At 39.8% G+C, this 16,247-nt stretch overlaps 1 protein-coding gene across 20 annotated transcripts in view; it reads right to left on the reverse strand.

The window, feature by feature from the left end:
* Positions 1-1,711: 1,711 nt before the first annotated feature.
* The window catches only part of HIVEP1 (HIVEP zinc finger 1), a 187,235-nt gene continuing 172,699 nt past the window's right edge, over positions 1,712-16,247 (reverse strand). For 17 of the 20 annotated variants that reach the window (XM_078851610.1, XM_078851617.1, XM_078851616.1 and 14 more), the window contains 2 exons: positions 8,915-9,426; positions 3,353-6,247 (listed from right to left, as the gene is read on the reverse strand). In XM_078851610.1, coding sequence (XP_078707736.1) covers positions 5,075-6,247; positions 8,915-9,426 — 1,685 coding nt within the window. In that variant the 3' untranslated portion in view covers positions 3,353-5,074. Of the gene's footprint in view, positions 2,223-3,352; positions 6,248-8,914; positions 9,427-16,247 lie in introns of those variants that run through there. The other 3 variants (XM_073332049.2, XM_073332045.2, XM_078851621.1) reach the window with 2 other exon arrangements.

Raw genomic sequence — 16,247 nt, forward strand, 5'->3', positions numbered from 1 at the left:
TAAACTCAAGAGAGATTAAACTGTTTATCCAAAATCTATTCCAGGATGCCATGGTACACGTTTGCTCTTTGGGGGTAACACCCCCTATTCGACCTAACTAGAATGATATCAATAAAAAATAAGTCCATGGCAGGACTTTGATTTCACTGGAACACAGAATTCTAGTGTTCCTATGGTTTTGTTATACAACCTAACGTCTTGGAGTTAGACAGCTAGTTAGTTGACATGGGCCAGCTGTGTGTTTGGCCAGTCTTGCAGAATAAGTTAAAGCATCCTTAAAGCAGGGCAAAATATCAAAAACATGACATTTTCCCTTGGAAAAGGGTTTAAAGAAAACCTCAGCTTGGGGACAACGGAAACTGATTTTTCCAGCTTCCAGAGGCAAAGAGCCAGGCCACTCTGCCTATCTGAGCTCTGGGGGATAGAGACAGCTCCTGGGGTCTTTGCCTCTCCATCCCTGGAGGTGGGGTGGGAGGATGCAGTGCACCCGCCAAAAGTGAAATTGAGCAGCTTTCCAGGCATGCAGCCCAGTAACCAGCCTTTTGATTTTTCCCCAACAGAAAATCAAGTTTTTGGTGAAACTGAAATCTTCTCGTGGAAAATTGGTATTGCAAAAAGGACGGTTTTCATCAGAAAGTCATTCGAATGAAAACTTTTCAACCAGCTGTTCTGCCAGCAGACCCAATAGCACAAATGACAACAAGGGTCAGCAGAGGAGAGGGAAGCCGTGGACACAACGCCTTTACTTCGGTCATGGACCTGATCTGGCAGTGAAGGTAGGGACAGATGAGCTACTGTGCTCACTTTACAAAATGGGAGAATCTGGGGCTGGTTATGACAAAAATGGCTGCACGACACTCTGGGATCTTGCCCAAAGAGTAAATCCTTTTAAAGCTCTAAGAGGGATTAGGACAGAAATCGCTTCATAGATTACACAGTGAGAACCTACATTCCAAAAACAATATTGCTACCAAAAAAGCAGTTATACAGGATGGACTACTGGAAATCCATGGTGAAAATATTATCTACATTCCAGATCTTCAAGGTGATTACCAAAGTGGTAAGCTAGAGCCATGCATTATTGATAAACACTGTGCATCACCACCATTACGCAAGACACCAGTGAAAATAGGGAGGTCACATGCTACTTACCTATTCTTCCTGTAATTAGGGTTTTCAAGATCTCTTTGACAGATGTTAGTATGTGCTTAAGTCCTACTGAAGTTAATGGGACTTAAGTGCATACTTAAAATTAAGCATGCGTGTATATGCTGTCCTTAATCAGGGTTTTAGGCATGGATCCTCAGCTGGTATAAACTGTCATAGGTGCATGGAATTCAATGGAACTGTGATAGCTGAGGAACAGCCCCTTCCTTTCTAATCCTGCATGGTCAGTGTCAATGAAAGTTTTGCTACTGATTTCAGTGAGAGCAGGAGTAGGCCCTTAGAGGCAAGGAAAGGATGAATCACCTCATCACGAACGGTGCCAAAGCAAATATGGGAGGGCACAAGTATAGACAACTTTTTTTTTTTAAAAAAGGAAAGCCAGGATTGCTCTGCATGTAGTCACATGCTTATATCAATGGTAAAATAACCATGTGTGACAGAGAAGTTCTGTAACTTGAAAAAAAAGTGCACTATGTGAATGTTATATGCCTTTTATATTCTTGACAACCAATTTTCAGTGCATAAAACTGAAATAAAAAATGTTCTCCTAAATAACTAAAAGCTTCTGTTGGCAAGGTGTGTTAATTAAAGCCAAGTTGACAGACACGGAAGAGGAGTAGGCAAGAATCCCATGCATCTGTAAACTGTGGCCACATTTCTGATACTAGCCACAAAGAGTCAGGTGCTGTACAAACACACAATAAGGCCTGGACCTTACCATGTAATACACAGGAAGGCAAAAGGGTGACAATTATCCACATCTATTTCCTTCCACTTCCCCTTCTAAAAATACTATCTATATGGCTTATCTGCAATTACCCCTTAGCCTGGTCATTAGTGGAAATCCTACTTCAAACATCAGCTCAGCTGTTTGTGTGGGGTAAGTGATGCCAGCAGTTCCTAGCAGTAGTACTGGTGTCACTAACGCTCCACCTGACAGCCTATGGGTCCTTCCCCTGCTCCTTATTGCTGCCATTGACTTACCAAGTGAGACACTTGTCTTGTCACTGCACTCTTCTTCTCTTGCATCACGCTTCTTGGTGTTGTTATGAAACCTAGAATAGAACAGAGCTGCATATAGATGGTCTGAGTCACTGGGTTTCATTTATAGTGAATCAATCACTTCTCTTCCACTTTGCTAGTATAATGCTTCTCAGAGAGAGTTAACCCTAAGAATGCTGGCACATGCAGTGCCAGCCAAGGGAATACTTAGATGGAACTATATACAGCAAAATAAATCTCTGCCAACTCCCACACGATTATGGTGTAAGTGTGATGAAATAAGCAAAAAATTGCTATCTCCTTATGTAAAAATCATATGTGCACAGTGATGTTATTCCACTCAAATTATATCCTTCGAACACTTTTTAGAGACTGTTTTTCTTTTGCTTAACATTGTCTCATCCATTTAATCTCTTTTCCAACCTGATACGTGCAAATGATCCTCAAATTAATCAGTAGTGTAACTCACATTTGTTTATATCCACATGTGTGCACTTTATGGAAGAGAGCTAAAATTAATACAAAGCTTCTTAGAAAAGTCATATGAAAATTATTTGCACTTTTCAAAAAGCTCTAAGCAAGAACTCTTTCAATAACTATAGCTAGATAAAACATTTAAAATATCAGAGGCATACTTAGGGCCTGATTTTGTACTTATTAAAATCAAGAACTCCCATTGGAGCAGGATCAGTCCATTAAAGAACATATAATGAAGCAATGCTTACACCCCTTTAGTAGTAAAGATGACTTCATATAAATCCAGACATGTCCAATATAATGAAAACGTAGTAAAAGATGTCCACCTTTACATTAGAACAGTTATAAAATGAACATACCAATACACAGCAGCTAAATGCAAGGCACGCATTTGAGGCCCAATTTCGAGAAGTGTTGACCACTCTTAACTCCCAGTAACTTTGGGGGGAGTTGAGGATGCTCATGGTTTCAGGTGATCAGACCCCTAACAAAACTCTATGAAAGGATAACATGACAATTCATTTCGAACTGAGTGTGATTTTTCTCTGCCAGTACATTTGGTTCTAACTGCTGTGCATTATTGCAATTAGTTGACAATCCCATTGATATGTTGTTATACTGTAAATGTTATTTCTTAAAGTCAAAGGTCAACATTGTATTCATTGGATTATTTCATTACTGTGTGCTGTAATACTGTAGACAACGTGAGTAAAGTACAAAAACAGATAAACAGCTAAGGGATATAATATTGCACTTGAACTAGAGCAATGCAAGATAAGAGTAGTTGTAATTTACAGGAATAAATCTGTGAGCAATGCAACACTCAGCTAACATTCAGTTTCAACTGTGATTTTCAAGTTTTTCAATCATCATTACCTATGCACACATCATCTTTACTTTCACCAGAAAGGTTGCTGCTTATCAGTTTTATTACTTTGTTCTACTGAATTTTGAATACAATTTTTAAAATGGCTTTATAAATCTGCTGTTTTCTAAAATGCTCTTTTTAACCCACTTCCATACACTTATTAAAAGGAAAAAATGAAGCACTTTGTGGTTGAGAAAGTTTTTTTTTTTTTTAATCTCATCAATTTCAGGATAATTCCAAATTTAGGACAGCTTAGACTTGTATATTGTCTCTTGAACACTTCAAGGCCTCTTGGTAATTTTAAATTGCTTGCACTGTACATGCACAGAATCTCATTCACTTCCAATATTTTGGAATTGTTCCATATCTTGTATGCTTACAATTGTTGGAATTGGGGCAAGTTAATGGTATGCATCAAACTATTTTCTTTTTCCTGAATGAATAAGATGAAACTGTATTTAAGGCAAAATTAGCCACTTACTGCTAGAAGTAACAATGTCCTGAAATGAAATACTTATGAGAAGCTAAGGAAGTATCCTGACAACTAGTACTGCAAAACCCTCACTGCTGCAGCATCATTCTTTTGCCACTTGCACTAGTGATACTACAAGCAAGAAGACACAAACTACTCCTTTGTTGCTCAGCTATCTTTTAGTTTCATTAAAATGTGGCTTTATCGTTCACAGTTACAAAAGACAAGATTATCCTCAAACCTTGTCATTTTTGGTCAGTAAAAAAGGCTTATTTTGACATTCAGGCTTTGATAATAAATATGAAAAATTTAGAAGCAAATACGCTCCCTACAGGAATTTTAAAAAGGAAGCCTTTGCTTCCTGAGAGCATGAAACACCTGCTAATTCACTCTTTATGGGTGAAACCATGGTTGCAGGCAGTTGATCAGCAGTTTCAAAATAGAAAGCAAATTATGGGGGCTGTATTAAAATAAATGATCTAGGCAGCTCACCAATCACTAATTAGTATCAAGAAGGCACAACATAAGCAATGGTAAAGTCAGTAAACAAAATTTTACTGTAATATTTCATAACACAGATACTGTATTCTGTTTTAAGTGTAAAGCTACTGTCTTACACAAGAAAGATGGACAGACCCTTGTTCCAAGACTAATATGGATACAATAAATATGGAGTTTTACATACTAGATCTGTACACAGAAACTTTGCCCCACAGCCATAAAAATTTACATTTAACAGTGCAACATATAATTTAATCATTTTAGTTTTTCTGACATAAGATGTTTTTACTTACTAAACACAAGCAACTACCTGGTTTTAATATACATATTTTATGTATATATATATATATATTTATATATATTTTCAACAATCTGTACAGGTTTCTAAACATAAAACTCCAAAAAGGCACAATTGTCTATACAACATGTACAAGAATGGCTGGAGCTGACGAGAAACAACAATTATTGGTCAAGAGTTCATGATTGCACAAAGATTAGTAATGAGTTTGTGTCAGAAAAATGTGCTTTAAGGAAAGGAAGGTTTGCAAAGAAACCTGTAAGTGTTATAATAATAATAATAAAAAAATCTAGGTTGCTATTACAAGTCTGTCCTCATCATCACTGCTGCCATCACTAAACTGTACAGTATTCTGCCTTCGTGACAATCCTGCTGGCCTATGTACCTGTCTCTTTGGAGAGAGGGTTTGATGGACTGGGGACTTGGTTAAAACTTCAGAATTCACCTTCAAGATGGGTTCTGAGGTGGAAGCCCTTTTGACCTGAATGGAAATGACATCACACTTTGGTTTGACATGATTTACTGGGTCAGCCTTTTCAGTATCTGTTTTTCCAGGACCATCGAGTCTTTCATACTCCTTCGAAGGAAAAGGCTCTGCAACTTTTTTTATGTTGTACCACTGGACCGTCGGTGCCGCTTGAGGAGATAAAGCACTAGTGATCGGATTGCTGTCAGCTGCAGGAAAACTCACAGGAGTCCGCTCTTGGTGAATTTCACAGGCTTTGTTACTGGAAGCTGGTGTTTCTGGAACTCCTTGCCCATCTGTAGTTACGGGGCTGACTGAAGGGATCAACGTAGGCAGTGCTATATTCAGTATTTGCAGGCCTGGAATGTGTGTATGTGGGCTGGGGTTGCTCTGAGGAGAAGTGTTTGCAGTCAAAACTTGTAGTCCCACAGCATTTAGCGTGAGTCCTGAAGGATGTATTTGAGGGGCTATATTTGTATTTGTCAGGCCTAATATGTTCACTGTCTCCATGCCCAACGGTGGAAGAGGTTGTAGGCTTGGGGCAGTCAGACTCTGGACGCCTGGCCCGTTAATCTGACCTATTGGAATACATGGCACAACACTGTTCACTTCAGCAACTCCGAGTGGATTTGCAGTGGCAGAGACTGCACGTGCCGTGTCACCAAGCGCACTTGTAGTTCTGTGGATCACGCTAACAGCAGGAATGGTGAGTTGCACTGGCCCAGCTTGAATTGGTACAAATGTGGAGTATGTGGCTAGGCCAGCAGGGACCACATGAATTCCCCCTACTGGGACCATACCATAAGGTGTCTTGGCTTGCTGCTGTGAGTGCAACGGAAGGTGGCTAAATAAATGAGTCAGAGGAGCTGTCAGTTCCGTGGCATGCAGCTTCTCTTCTTGGATGTCAGGATAGGGCGAAGCTGCTGAAGGAACCACCATTGTTGTCTGCGTGCTTTGGTCCACGGGTGGTGAGGGAAGCCGCACAGGCGCTGTGCTCTACGAAAGAGCAGCAAAAACATTTCAATATTAAGAGTGCCAATGCAGCTCAATTAAATCAAAATACCCTCAAGGAGGTAGTTTGAATTACAGCCTACTTTCCCTTTAGGAAGTTGCAGCAAATCAGTTCACAATGCAGCTCATGACTTGAACAATTATTGATTATGTCTCCGCCTCCTCACCCTTTAATAAAACTTTCCTAAGTCTAGTACATCTGCTTTCTCTCTAGTGTTAATACTTAACAAGCATTTTGGCATTTCCCTTATAGTAAATTCATTGTGAAACTCAGCTCTCGACTGGGGATTAACTACTGTGGTATCTTGTAACTGGACATCCAGATCTAGAAGCGTCCTCCTCTCCTCGGGGGTATTTATTTAGCCACACATCAGCAGCATTACAATCTCTGCACTGAAAGGCTCATGCTAAATGCATTTGTTAATACAGGATTTTAATCTGGAAGATTAGAATGAAAAGAGATGCATGATAAAGTATTGTTACCATAAACTGACATGGTTAAATGGAGAAGGCACTGAACTGGGACTTGGGAGACCTGGGGTCTGTACGCAGTTCTGCCATTGACCTGCTGCATGGTCGTGGACAACTAACTTTGCCTGTGTGTGCCTGTCTCTTCTCACACTCCTTGTCTGTCTTGTCTATTTAGACTGTAAACAGTTTGATATAGGGATACTCTCGGCCTGTGTGTTTGTACAGTGCCTACCACAATGGGGCTCCCATTGCAACTGGGGCTTCTAGGGGCAACTGCAATGCTACTACTAGGGCTTACTATCCCCCGTGACCCTACCTCATACGTCAGGTTACTGCAGAGACTGAGGAGGCAGGTGCCTTATGCCGTCACCATTTGGCTGAGTTATAAGATGCTGAAAATTGCCATTTCCCATCTGTGTTTTCCTCAGTTTGCTAGAGGCTGGTTGGTTCAATCCCTACTCCTACTCTGCACGCGCAGAATTCATATCCCCTGCAGATTCCCCTCCTCCCCCGAAAACAGATTGTCAGAGAGGCGCTGCAATTACACCTTTCTCCCACCAGGGGCTGCAGTTGTGTCAGAAGAGAGGGCAGCCAGCTCAGGGCTGGAAAAGCCAGCTTCGGAGATGAAGGCAGCAGTGGCTGTGTTCTTTAAAGAGCCTTGCCTGCAGGGCCAGGTGAGGAGTCATGGGATATGGGGGGGGACAGACAGGAAAGAGCACACAGGGCTGCTGTGGTGGGGGTCACAGACTGGGGTTCAGAAGGGCTAGTGGGAGGGACAGAGTGGGGCAGGGCACAGGAGGCTATGGTGTGACAGCATTGAACCAGGGGCTGAATGGGAGTTCAGGTGCAGAGACCCATGGGGGGAATGGAAGAGGGGTGGCTGAAGAGAGGTGCAGGGACACATGAGGATATGGGGGAGTGGTGATGCAGTGACACATTAGGATGGGGCAGAGGTGTCTGAATGAATGGGAGAGGCTAGGGATCAGCCAAGGTCTGCATTGGGGAAGCTTCCCAACTCCCTAAACAATCTCACCTCCCTTACCCCTCTACCCCCAAAAAAAACAAAACAAAACTCGTTCCATACTTCACCCACCCACACCCAACAACCCTCCAGATTCACTCCCAGGCTCCTTCCCAGCAATTACTTCCCTCTCCCTCAGCTCCTCCATTACCCTCACTTCTCCAAGCCTTTGTCCTGGTTCTGAGGGGGTGCAGGAAATAAATTTTTGTTTTATAGTTTAAATGAATTATTACTCAAAGTTTGGTATTAGCATGCCAAGTAAGGAATCTATTTGTCAAAAAAACATTTCCTGAATCTTTTTTTTCCTGTATTGTTACAGACATACTTGCTGACAGGTATTTTGAAATAAATTACCAAAATAATTGAAACTTGTGTGATTACATTGTGTTCTTTTGACAAAATATGCAGAATTTTAAAATTGTGCACAGAACTTTTAGTTTTTGGTGCAGAATTCCCCAAGGAACATATCCCTCAAGATTCCATCAGCATGGCGCATGCATCACCCGAGCATCTTGCTCAGTATGCCATATGCAGGTGAAGCTCCAGACAGACACAATGGAACCGCCTCCTGTTGATGCTGTCCTGTTCCCAACAACTAATCCTTTTGCCTAGGTGAAGGTGCACTGGGCTGGAAACTTTGAATACAAGTCTTAATTTTTTTATAGCTTGAGATTAGTAATTCTGTACTCTTCCCAGCCCTTGGTATTGAACAAGGGCAACTACTGTGCAGGTTTTTTGGATCCCGGAACATACCATTCTATTCTAGCACTAAGTCTATTTGGTATATACCACTAGTTAGTCTGAACAGTACAGCCAATTAATTCAAAACTTTTGCAAAAATCTAAAGAACCATGTTATAACTAATCCTTTTAGTCCTGGAGATACAATCTAATCTACACACTTTTTTTATTTGGGGGGGGGAAGGTAAAAACCGTGTTTCTATATTATTACTATGCTCCTAAACTTGGAATTCTTTTTTTTTTTTTTTAAATCTGTATCAGTCTGCAACAATTGTATGAAGAATATAAGGAAGGAAACTAGATGGCTTTTAGAAAAATCACCAAAATAAGGATAGATAATAGGGTTGGCTCCCAATCACAGCTCTTGAGAAGGATTTAAAATACAAGTCTCCCTTCTCCCCCTAAATTGAATACTCTAACCTTTGAAACAACAGTCGTTGGTGTTGCAGAACTTCCCAAAGCTTCTGCTGTATCTGGATAATCTACAGACATCTGATGACATGGAGATCTAGGAGAAGGGCCAGGGGAGATGGTAGGTTCTATACTTGTTTCCTTGTCTTGTATTTTCTCTTCTTTTGCTTCTTGATGTGTGATTGCTATTGGTGACCTGGAATTCCTGCAGTCTGATTGTACTGTACTGAGTACAGTCATCTTTGTAAGTAGTGCTTTAGGTAGACCATCCATAGAGTCTGTGTGGACCCCAGCAAAGCAGTCTGTAATTCTGATGTCTTCATCAGCACTTGTGGTCTCCTGTAGGATGTTTCTAGATGGATGATGCTGAGGGCTGGCGGTAACTGAGGGGGTTGTAGATAAGACTGATTCAGCTTGGCTGTCTTCATCATCATCTTCATTGTCATTATCATCATCCTCCGGGCCATCAGAATCCTCCACATCAAATCCTGATCTATCACAGCCAAACCTTTGCTTCTCACCTGTAAAATAGACCCAATACAAAAATTAGAAAAATAGTTATTCCACTGAAGGCCTAGCAAAGTTTTTCTAACAGAGTTATCAGCTATGGGGGAATAGGACAAGAGAACTTGACATCATCTGAATTGTAATGCTGATACAAAACAGAATCACAAATGTCTATCACCCAACACTCAAAGTACAACACAAGTGCATCAGCTACTTTCCACTACTAAGTCACAAACAACCAAGGGCTCTAAGCTTCCATTTTCCAAAGTGTATCATTAGGCACACTTATGCCAATCCTGTATCTTTTACTTATGCATTGTTCTCATGCCTTTCAGACTGTGATTTTCCCCCTTAAATCTTCTCTATATAAAGTGTTTCTTTTAATAAATAGTTATTTTGCAGGGGGTAGAGGGAATTGGTTTCCTGGTTCATTAAGTTTCCAGTGATGACAGATTTGTTTGCCAAGCTTACCAGTGGGATATTCCCAAGTTTGTTACTGACTCATAGGTGGACATCCTTGCATTTAGTATGAATCACTACTACACAATCTTTTTAAAGAGACAAACAAAAAGAATGGAAAGTGCTAGTCAGAAATGTGTCGAGTTAAGAGGCAGAAGAGACTAAAATTAGATTTTACCAGAATTCTTCACTTATATCAACCAAATGTACTAGGAGTTAACTGACAACTAGTGCACAAAACAGCCCTGATTCTGCAAACACTTAAGCAGGCGGGTAACTCTATTCACATGAGAAGTCCCATTGACTTTAAGTCTAAAAGCTGAACTGACACTACTGTCTTTGCCCATCATTCAGAAATCAAACTCTTGATCAGTTTTAGTTGGTAAGCTAAACTACAGATATTCTTTCTTTCTTTTCTTTTTTTGTACCACACCTTGGGAAGAGAGAAGAATTTTCTTCAGCAAAGAGAAACCCCATCTGTTGTATCCGATTCCAAGCCAAACTGGCTGGATCATATTTGACAAAAGATGAACTGCTTGGATGCACTAATATTTTATTTTATATTGGATTAAATGTCAGTCTGCCGAGCTCTCCAAAGAAAATATCAGCACAAAACAGCATTTGGCTCAGAAAAAAACCCTAATATTCAAGGATGTCTGGTTTTAGTGTTAAAATTTCAAAAAGAGCCTCTGTTTACGGGAATTTACACAGACAACTTACTGTCAAGATGAATGACTTACGAAAAAAAATCAGATCTTAATAAGAATTAAGACCTACTACCATTACTCTATTCAGCTGTGAAACCACAATCAAAACATGCATCACACAGAAAAACATACGCACTGAGCTTTAGGTTAAAAAAATTGTATCATTAGAACTACCTTGCAACATTTCAAGCCTTTATGCTTTTAAATTAGTAGTAGGATTAGGATATGGAAGAGCTCTGAGTCTTTAAATAATTCTTTGCGTAATGATTCAGACCTTGCATCCTAGATAGTAATCTGTGCATTAACCAAGAAGGGATACTATATATTTTCTTTCTGTGCTCATAGCAACTGTTAACAGAAATATAATCTAATAACAGGTTCAGAGTAGCAGCCGTGTTAGTCTGTATCTGCAAAAAGAAAAGGAGGACTTATGGCACCTTGGAGACTAACAAATTTATTTGAGCATAAGATTTCGTGAGCTGCAGCTCACTTCATTGGATGCACGCAGTGGAAAATACAGTGGGGAAATTTTATATACACAGAGAACATGAAACAATGAGTGTTACCATACACACTGTGACAAGAGTGATCAGGTAAGGTGAGCTATTACCAGCAGGAGAGAAAAAAACCTTTTGTAGTGATAATCAAGGTGGGCCATTTCCAGCAGTTGACAAGAACGTGTGAAAAACAGTAGGGGGGGGTGGGAAATAAACATGGGGAAATAGTTTTACTTTGTGTAATGACACATCCGCTCCCAGTCTTTATTCAAGCCTAAATTAATGGTGTCCCGTTTGCAAATTAATTCCAATTCAGCAGTCTCTCGTTGGAGTCTGTTTTTGAAGTTGTTTTGTTGAAGAATTGCTACTTTTAGGTCTGTAATCGAGTGACCAGAGAGAGACATTGGCCAAACTGGACAGTCTCTACGTAAAAGAATAAATGGACACAAATCAGATGTCAAGAATTATAACATTCAAAAACCAGTTGGAGAACACTTCAATCTCTCTTTGAAAAGTGTGTTTTTCACCATTCTGAGTAATTTTAAAAGATGGATTATGCTAGGGAAGGGATGGATTAGGATGCTGTTACCTATCCACCCTCATGTGTTTCAGGGAGGAGGGGAATCTTTAAACAATATCATGCACCTAAGAAAGCAATTTCTGCAGGTTTCCACTCTGGTCTGGTCTGGACTTGCTGGGAATGCAGACTGCGCATCTACACAGATGAATACCAGGCAGATGGAACCACCTTTGTGAGAGGCATCTGCAAGTGGAGTCCCTCAGGAAGCAGATAAGAGCTGCAAAAGGAGGTGGCTTGTTTGCGTAGCAACCAGGAGCACAAGGGCTTCATTGACAGGACATATGTGGAAACATCTGGGACAGAGGATGCTAGCCAACTAAGGATGACTACAGCAGCACCAGAGGAGAAAGGAGACTGTTTGTTGGCCACCTCGGGCAGTAGACAGTGGTGACCAGGTGCTCAACACAATTATTATTAATGGGGGGGGGGGAAGAGGGAGGAATGCAAGCAAATAGTGAAAAAAAATAGGTTAAAGAGATAAGTTTGATGTATTCAAGTCAGTAGGGCCTGATGAATTTCATCCTAGAGTACTTAAGGAACTAGTTGAAGCAATCTTAGAACCATTAGCGATTATCTTTGAGAACCCAGAGGACTGGAGAAGGGCGAACATAGTACCTATCTTTAAAAAAGGGAACAAGGACGACCCTGGGAATTACAGATCAGTCAGCCTAACTTTGATACATGGAAAGATACTGGGACAAACTATTAAGCAACCAGCTTGTAATTTCCTTCTTTGACAGGGTTACTGGCCTAGTGGATTGGAGGAAAAACACTAGATGTGATGTATCTTTATTTTTAGTAAGGATTTGACACAGTCCCACATGACATTCTCATATGCAAACTAGGGCAATATGGTCTAGATTAAATTACTATGAAGTGGGTGCACACCTGGTTGAAAGACAGTACTCAAAAAGTAGTTATCAACAGTTTGTTGTCACACGGAGAAGACATATCTAGTGGGGTCCTGTAGGAAGGGTCAGTCCTGGGTCTCATATTATTCAGTATTTTCATTAATAACTTGGACAATGGAACAGAGAGAATGAGTATAAACTCTGTGGATCACAGGGAGCTAAACTTGATGATCTCTCGAGGTCCCTTCCATCTCTCCATTTCTATGATTCTATGAATTACTCCCTCTTGTGGAGTCACAATGGTTTAGTTTTTCCATAGGAACAAATACTAGCAAAAGGAGGAGCATGGTGAGTGGTCGTGAACAGTGGCAGGTGGCATAAAATGGTAGTGGGAAGAGGTGAAAAGCTTAGGTTGCCAGAGTTTCTGTGCACATATGACGTACATTCTGCAGAGATTAAGTGTGCGGGATCTGTGTTGTGTAGCCAGTGAGAAATAACCATAGCTGTCATGCAAAACAGTGTGTTGTGAGTAGTTACTGATAGTTGTGATCTGAACATTGCACAGGGGTTGACACATTTCACGGTTGTTATTGAATAGTAACATCAATCATTGTCATTCAGATTTTCAGCCAATCAGTATTCAGGGATTTACATAACTGAGTGCTTTCACTGTAGTCAATGCTAGCATCTTTGCATTTTGATTGACTGAGCTCCTAAGCATTATTTAAACATCTGGATTCCGACTAACTCTTTACTTTTCTCTACATTAGTATGCCTGCTGTGTGCTAGTGTTTAAGTCTCATTTCTTTTGTTCCTATAATTAAATCTCCAATAAAAAGAATATTTTAAAACAAAGCGTGTTCAATGGCACAAGTAACAAAGCAAAGAGGGGTATTCAAAACATTGGCAGGGTTTCCCAAATGGAGAACACCTGCATTATTAGATTAGCATTCATCTGGTTTGGGTTTTTTTAGGTCCAGGCCCACAATAAAGATAAAGGAGTAAGATTTAGCTGAGCGGTATCCAGCACACAGGTAAGCTTGGTTATTTGATGCATTAAGCACATATTTTAAGAGACAGATTTTTTTAGATCATCTTACAACTTAGCTTTAAGGATATATTTTGATATTTAACATATATATTTTGTACTTTAAGTACATTTTTGTCAGCTGCATTATATATTGCAGAAGCTTTGTATCATCACTTTGAGGTGACTACACTGATGTGCACAGAATACATTTTTATATAAGGACTAAAAGAGACCCCAAGTAACTAGGCCAAAATTCCCTACTTCATTGTGAGAAATTACCTTCTCTAAACACACATTTAAAAACAGTATGGATCTCACAGGGAAATACTCTTAATATAGGACCTATGCCAATATTTTGTAAACTTATGCATATGCCTCAATCTTCCATCATCAAAAAGTGGAAAGCATGTAGGGGACACTGATTCCTTAAATGCAGGGCTTAATATGGGGCTATCATTCCCCCCGCCCACTGTTTTCCTACTTCCCTCCATCATTTGAGTTTGCCAGCTTCTGCTTAAAAGTGTAGACCTAGAGCCAGAAGCTTGCATTATAAGCAACCTGACAGGGATGAGTGTAGTTCCATTACTCCCACACTGCTTTCAAAACATTAGATGAAAAAAAAATCACTCAAGTTCTTTTGGCAATGCAAAAAGGAACACTATGCTTTATATCCATGTGTGCGTGATCACTGCACTGATAGGTCCCTGAGCTTTTGTAATTCATGAATGCTTAGAGTATTATCTAATATTAGAGATGTTACTTGTGATAATGTTCAACTCTACGGTTTCTGCTTCCTTCTTACGTGGAGGGGAGGGGAGGAACCATGAAGGTTACAGGTTTTTAATAATAAGGTGCAGTCTTTGGAAGAGTTGTCAAACAGAGGCTGTGACCACTTACTGTAACTGAAAGAGCCTATGGCACCTTTTTTTGCAAGCTGAGGCTTGTTAACCAAGATGCCTTGGTCCAGTTCCAACCTTGGTAATTGCTTTCTGCCTGCCTAAGTTCCCTGTAAAAATTTAGTCGGAAAAATGTATTATTTGCTTGCTGACCTAAGTTCTGTATGATATTGTTATTACATAGTTGATACATCACAAGAGCTGTGTGCATTTTGCTGTGGATATCAGTGTAAGTTTGTAAAGCAATATAGGACATGTTAACATTAGCAGCATTGTTATAATGATTGTGTTTAAATATTTGTTTTAAAAGTTTTGGCACATTTCGTCTTGGTCACAAAATAACCAATACAAGAATCCAGCTTGGTGAAAATAGTGTCTACTACAGCAAAAAGAAAGAAAGGGGAAAAAAGAAAATCTACTTGGAGAACTTGAAGGATGTTTGTGTAAAGCACTCAGGATAAGTGAAAATTAAGGTTTCCTGCACCCTTCTTAACTCTGTCCTCTTACATGTATGCAGTTTGACCCTGTCTAATTATGTGATTTAATCCTCTCTCAAAGAAAAAAAGGATACATTCCTCTAACATCTTAGATATGCCTGGGTAACATTCCACTACATAGTACAACTGTGTATGGATGAGTCCATGCATCATTTATGTGTGGGAGACAGGTACTGAATGAGGCAAGGGATCTTAAGAAAGCACAAACTTAATTGCATTTCCTGACTTAACTGTGCAAATCTAATGGTCTTTAAGAGGTTTTTTTTTGTTTTTGTTTTATGCAATTGAAGATCTTATGTATTTTAAAGAAGAAAAAGGCTCTATCCTGCTCAATGTCCACAATTAATAAAACAGATGCTCTTTATTGATATGGTGCCTGACCCAAAACCCACTGAAGTAAATATTCTTCAGACATTCTTCAGTCTGGCAAAGGAGCCCTGCTCTTTTCAGTGTGTACCTCAGCAGACATATACTGTATGTTCACTGAGCACCTGAGTTAGCCTCCCCAGATTTGTTTCCTTTGCTTAGAACGTTGGTGAATGTGCCTAAAATCTAGTATCCCAACTTCTGCAAATGCTTATTCTAGGATTTTCAAGCACTTATAACTTTGCAAATACAAAACTTGTTTTCAGTCTAATTTTTTACAGCTCTTCTGTTCTATAAAGGTTATTTCCCAGTCAAAGTTCTAATCCCACCATTTGAGCACAAAAACTGTTTAAAAAAAAATCAACCTCAAGAATATTTTATCAATGGCAAACACATTTGGAGAAGGGGAATGAGGGTGTTTTGTTCTCCCTCAAAAAGTGGCTGAACCACCATTTTTTCTTCAAACTTTTCCAAAGAATGTTCTCCTTAGGCCACAAATGAGACCTGAACCTTCCAGCCAGAAAAATGAAAATTTCAGGAAGTTAACTGCAAACAGCGATTTAATAGAAACACTGACATAACTTTTCACTATAGATTTGCTAGCACTTCAGCTAGTAAAACTGAGTTTTTAATCCTACTTATTCATGGGTAAACCCTCTTGATTAATTTTGTCCTTATGTCCTTGGCCTGCCACTCAGATCAGTATTTTTTACAATGGTGTTGATTAGTTAGTTGCTATAATGGCATTTTACCTCCAAGAGGGAAAGAAAAGGATTAAAGTTCCTCCACACAGCAGCATTAGTTGGAATTATTAGCATCTTAATATGTCCATTACTGAGAGAGCCTAGGGCTGACTAACTCCAGCCCTGCTCTTACCAGATGAGGATGCTACAAACTATAGGACTGAGGTAGATAATACTAAGCATTTCTTTACACACTTTTGTAAGCCCTT

Source organism: Lepidochelys kempii, chromosome 2 (assembly GCF_965140285.1).
Source record: "Lepidochelys kempii isolate rLepKem1 chromosome 2, rLepKem1.hap1, whole genome shotgun sequence".
Taxonomy (NCBI): Eukaryota; Metazoa; Chordata; order Testudines; family Cheloniidae; genus Lepidochelys; species Lepidochelys kempii.